This window comes from Epinephelus moara, chromosome 9, assembly GCF_006386435.1.
Source record: "Epinephelus moara isolate mb chromosome 9, YSFRI_EMoa_1.0, whole genome shotgun sequence".
NCBI classification, from domain to species: Eukaryota; Metazoa; Chordata; class Actinopteri; order Perciformes; family Serranidae; genus Epinephelus; species Epinephelus moara.
This window is the reverse complement of record NC_065514.1, coordinates 32,554,663-32,560,662: the sequence shown is the minus strand read 5'-3', so window position 1 is coordinate 32,560,662 and position 6,000 is coordinate 32,554,663. Positions and strand designations below refer to the sequence as shown.

At 40.3% G+C, this 6,000-nt stretch overlaps 1 protein-coding gene across 2 annotated transcripts in view; it reads left to right on the top strand.

The window, feature by feature from the left end:
* Positions 1-6,000, top strand: part of dcc (DCC netrin 1 receptor) — a 403,570-nt gene that overhangs the window by 310,190 nt on the left and 87,380 nt on the right. For both annotated transcript variants that reach the window (XM_050052349.1, XM_050052348.1), the window contains exon 22: positions 4,535-4,600. In XM_050052349.1, coding sequence (XP_049908306.1) covers positions 4,535-4,600 — 66 coding nt within the window. The remainder of the gene's footprint in view (positions 1-4,534; positions 4,601-6,000) is intronic.

Genomic DNA, 6,000 nt, shown 5'->3' with positions numbered 1-6,000 from the left:
ATATATATATATATATGTATACATACATACATACATACATACATACATACATGTATGTATGTATGTATGTATACATATATATATATATATTGTATATATATATATATACTGTATGCACCGTTCCACAAATGCATTCTGGGAATTTTCAGTGTGGCTGATCTCAGCGCAGTGAAGTGATGGGGACACTGAACCAGAGAGTCTCAGCTCTGGTGTCAGAGTGTTAAATGGTGCTGTTTGTCACTGACAGATGTGTGTGTCTGTGTGCGTGTGTGTGTGTGTGTCTTTGTCTGTGTGTCTGTGTGGTATGTGCACATGTACACACTGTGGTCCCTCTCCATATAAATCAGAAGTGTTGTCAGGGGAGAAGGGAAGATTGATGTTCAGCCTTGTTGCTGTGAACCTTATACTGTAAACACACACACACACACACACACACACACACACACACACAGATATACACACTGTTAAATGCACACACAAAGACTGGCTGACAAGAAAGATAATTAATGTGTGTGTTTGCATGTATTTTCCGAAAAAGGAAGATTTAAAATTCAGTTTTAATCAAACGCATTTCTGTAGCTTCAAACTGCAGGAAAACATCAAATTTGCCTCGTATTTTACAGCACCAAAACTCAACACAGCAGCTGCTGGGTGGTGGGAGGAAGAAACCAGCTTTTAGCTTTAAAATGTGTGAGAATTATGTATCGTGTCTGGCTTTAGGTTACTTTGAGATGTGGAAGTCTTTAGAGTGAGTTGTGTCATGGGTGCGACAGTGTGGATGGTTTTGGAAATTTCTCTTATCAGTTTCCAATCTCTGTTCTCTGGCTGTCTCTGTAATGATTTGTTTCTGATTTACTCCCTAAATTTGCTCCTCCAGTGTTCCAAACTCAGATACTGACTCAACTGCTGGCTGGTGAACTAGGGGGGGGGAGAAATACCTGCCAAAACTACAATTTTCAAAATTACTCTTTGAGATGAATATTAATCAATTAGACACAATGATTTATAGCAAATATAATGGTTGCACAGATGAGACAGCTACTGAACAAGGGATTTAAGAGTTTTAAGATTTCTGTGAGGTGATTTACAACAACTTGCACAGCAGCTTTGGTCTCATTTTCATTCATTTCATCTTCATTTTTTGGCTATTTTTCGCGAACATATTCTAGGTATCTAATGGGCAAGAAAGATAGTGTCCCTATTCTTAATCCAGACTACTAAACTCAATTGTGTCTCTAACCGCTGTAAGCAGCTCTCTAAACGGCCATCAGTGGGCATTACTTATCTTTTTAAAATGAACAAATCAGAGATGTGGTTGGTCATTCAGAGATCTAAAACCAGGCTAAATGCCGACCATGTCAAGAGGGTCCAACTGCAGATCTTGTACAGGAAGTTCATGTTTGTTCTCTGTGCACTCTGCTGGGATTGTCTCTTATCGCCCATCAGTGACAGCTGTGACCATTGGCATTATGTTTTTGGATTGATATCCATGATATCTCAGGAACACCTCAAGGGAATTTCTACAAATTTGACACAAATATTCACTCAGGATCAAGGATGAACTGATTAGAATCTGGTAGTCAAATATCAAGGTCAATGTGACTTCTTGTCCACTCCATTCTCATCAGTGTCATATTTCAGGAGCACCTCGAGGGAATTTCTTCAAATCTGGCACAAACATCAACTTGAACCCAAGAAGGAACTGATTACAATTCGTTGGTCAAAGGTCAAGGTCACTGTGACCTCACAAAACATGTGTTTAGCCATAACTCAAGAATTTATGTGCTAATTATGAGAAAATTTCACTCAAACATCTGATACAATAAAATGAAGAAGTGATAACATTTGATATCCAAAAGGTAAACTTAACCATGATGTCAGTGTCCTGCAAAAACACTTATCTGGCCATTACTCAACACCAAAACTTAGTGAAGACAGCATGTTTCTCACTGGAAATGATTCACTAGAACCATACACATCAATATAGTAATAATTACCTTCCCCGCCCCCCAAAATACACCTAATACCTTTCATTAAATTACTAGAAAGACTCCACTACATATTTTATACATATTTTATATGAGTCTGGGCAGACATGGATGTAAGCTGCAACTTAGGTGCTTGGCAGAAGCATACAAACTCAGGGTAATTCTGGCCAGCCGGAGGCATTATGTTTCTGGGTTGTCTGTATGTACATCCCATCCTTGTGAACGCAATATCTCAAGAACATCTCAAGGGAATTTCTTCAAATTTGGCACAAACAAACACTTAGACTCAACGATGAACCAGTTAGTTTTTGATGGTCATAATTCGAATGTCAAGGTCACTGTGACCTTGTCTGTCTCATTCTCGTGATTGAGATATCAACAGAATGTGTTAAGGAATTTCTTCAGATTTGGCACAAACATTCACTTGAACTTGAGGATGAACTGATTAGATTTTGGTGGTCAAAGGTCAAGGTTGCTGTGACCTTGCATCCATCTCAATCTCATGAACACAATATCTTAAGAACAGCTTGAGGGAATTTCTTCAAATTTGGCACAAATTTCCACTTTGACTCAACACTGAACTGATTAGTTTTGTGGTCATAGGTCAAAAGTCAATGCCTCTGTGACCATGTCTGTCTCATTCTTATCTCAACAACGCCTTAAGGGAATTTCTTCAAAGTTGGCATAAACATTCACCTCGACTGTATAATAAACTGATTAGAATGTTGTGGTCAAAGGTCAAGGTCAGTGTGACCTCAAAATACGTTTTTGGTCATAACTCAAGAATTAATTTACAAATTATGACAAAACGTTACACCAATGTACCCTGGAAATCCAGAGTTCTCGCGAGAGCACAATTTGAATTTGCTCAGCGAGTCACTCTGGCAATCACTAATGATGCTCATTACCCATGCCCTTGGAGCCGAGCTGCACCAATCACATCGGTGTATCTGATATTGGCGGGCCAGAGGCGAGCTAAACAAATGACGACAGCACTACGACGAAGTCCGGAATCAGTCAGTAAACATTGCAACATGACTGCGGATGAACACCAGTTGTTTGAAACGGCTTTGGCCGCTACAGTGAACGAGTTAGACTTGGCTTTTTCTCTAAAAGAGGAACAGAAGACGGTGCTCGAATCTTTCCTTTGCAAGAAGAACGTTTTTGCTGTTTTGCTGACCGGATACGGCAGAGAGTCTAATCTACCAGTTAGCTCCGCTGGTAGCTAAGGAGTCTAATCTACCAGTTAGCTCCGCTGGTAGCTAAGCATATATGTCACCCTGTGTATTGTTCTGATTGGTCGTAGTGTTATCCAATTGCATGCAGTGATATTTTCAAATGCATGCTTGGTGCCGCCCCTCGAGTTGGACCATTTTCATTACTCATAGCCAGACCTTAAATCTTTCTAGATTTGGGTCTGGATTTCCAGGCTAACACAAATGTCCAATAGGATAAAATGATGAAGTGATGACATTTTATATCCAAAAGGTCAACTTCACTGTGACATCATAATGTTCTGCATAAAACTCTTTTCTGGCCATTATGCAGTGTCATATCTCAGGAGCAGAAGGGGAAATATTAGGTCAAATACTGAATTGGTGATACTCATTTTGGATGTACACCTTGACACTGTGCTGATTGTGTAGATCTTGTGTGCTGTCAGGGGGACAATGGGTGTGAAGCATCCATGTTTTTACAGACATGGATGTAAGCTGTAAGAGAAACTAATATTAATATATAATATAATTCTAATTTTGCTAATAATACACTGGTTTTAATTCCATGATTGTCACCATTTTACTGCTGCTATTTTTCATTGGTGTGGCAAATTGGCTATTTAGGTGAGATGACGTCCTCATTCTTAGTACTGCCTACTATGCTGTGATTGGTCCGCTGTTTATCAGACGAGGAGAACCAACAATGGACAGAGCACCAGATCTGTTTAAATTACTGAACAAATCAGAGATGTGGATAGCAATTCAGTCTGGTCTGAAACCAGTGCAGTGATTTTGCCTTGGTTAGCTTAGTTTGGCCCTGTAGGAGAAACAAGGCAAATATCTCAGATTTAAAAACAAACAAACACTGGACTGTGATTCAGCATAATGCAGCTCAAAAACACATTTGAACAAGTCTTTGTGAGGTCCTCGTCCTTAAGACTTTCTTAACTAAGTAAAGTAAATAGCTGAATATTCATGGCAGCTTCATTATTTACCCAGAGATCCAGAAACCAAAAAAGTGCTCCTGCCGGAATAATACTACAAGCCTGCAGGTCCTTTCTGTGGCAACGACTACCCATGAAGTGTTTGAATCCATGCAGGTGGTTGATACCTCAGCGAGAGAAAGACACACAGCACACTTATGAAGTGTGTGTGTCTGTGTGTGAGCGCACTGTCTTAACAGAGTAATTTATTTCCTAACCAGGAACCACTCTCTCTGTATAATCCCTCTATTCCATCTCCGGAATGACTCTAAGCTTTTTCTTCTTCATCTCCACCGTTTCCTTGTTCTGTTTTTCCTGATGTTCCTGTTTATTTCTTGTATCGCAGGTCGAGGAGGAGACCATGCCTACTGGCCGTCTGACACCAATCTAATTGACAGGAGCAGCATTAACGGTAACACACACACAAACACACACTGTTCTGCTACTTGACCGAATCCGACTGTCAGAAAGTGGAATTACATCAGGGTTCATTCTTGGACTCTATTTAGTGCAATGAGACCAAATCTCCTGGGAGCTGAGCTAATTATGTATGTGTATGTGTGTGTGTGTGATATTCTGCACCATCATTAGATTATCACAGCGACTCAGTTGTTTTCTTTGATCACTCAGCTCAGTCATGTCTAAACTTAGTTTAATGACTCACTGCGTGCTGACGAGGGCCTGCAGCGTGCTGATTTACAGTCCGTTAGGGTTGCTTCCTGTTTGTTGTCGTATCGCCGCCGGCAGGAAAAATTAATTAGATTCACTATCTCACCATCAATCAGCTTTTTTACAAACTGGGGAAAATAATCTTTATGGAGGAACAGGATTAAACGAGGGTGGTGGCATATCAATCTTCACTTGTAGTTTTTAATATGATGCCAAAAACAACAACAATATTATTGATAATAATATTAGAGCAGGACAATCACAGGGGAAAACATGAGCTTCTAGTTTTTACAACTAAGAATATCAAACTAAAACATTACAAGTCTTATAATGGAAATGCATGTGCTCATGCATGAATGTGTGATACATGTAAGGGTTCTGGTTTGGGGGTTCAAAGAAATGGTAAAACCCTACTTACACAAATTCTTATTAAAATACATAACTACACACTAGGCTAATACGAGTACAGCTGCTGGTAATAACACTGAAACTACTGCTAAAGCTGTTGCTAATGATACAAGTCATGATTATAACTATAAGTGTCTTCTCTTAGTTCAGCTTCAAGAAAAATTGTTCAGTTACCCTTCCTCTGCAGAGGGGTCAGAGGTCAGGGTCTGTAGCAGGCAGTGATTCAGTGTCTCATTGGAGGACTGTTGAGCAGCCTGCGTGTATATATATATGTGTGTGTGTGTGTGTGTGTGTGTGTGTGTATTTGAAAATGGTCTCTCTAACATTTCGTTCATGTTGTCACTGCTGCAACCGTAGGGGGATCATAAATCCGTCCTCTCTGACCTCCGCCCTCCTCTGGCTTTATGGCGGGTCAGCGAGGGCAGAGCCTCGTTCATCTCCTCCACCGTATTTCATCTTTAACGCGGTGTCATCCTTTATATCGCAGAGCTTCCTCTCACTTGAAAAACAACCTACAGAGAATATTCAGCCTAGACTCTTTGAGCCAGGAGACAGTTCTGTAGGTCTCTATGTTTACAGTCTGTATTTGGTACTCAGGTGGTCTGATCCGGTCTGTTGTTCTGATCCACTCAGTGTCTGAACAGGCTGGGGGACTGAGCACAATCTGGCATACACATTCACTAAAATGTCTTAATGCTCCTTGTTTTCTCTGATAACGTGATATTGGCAGTTGTC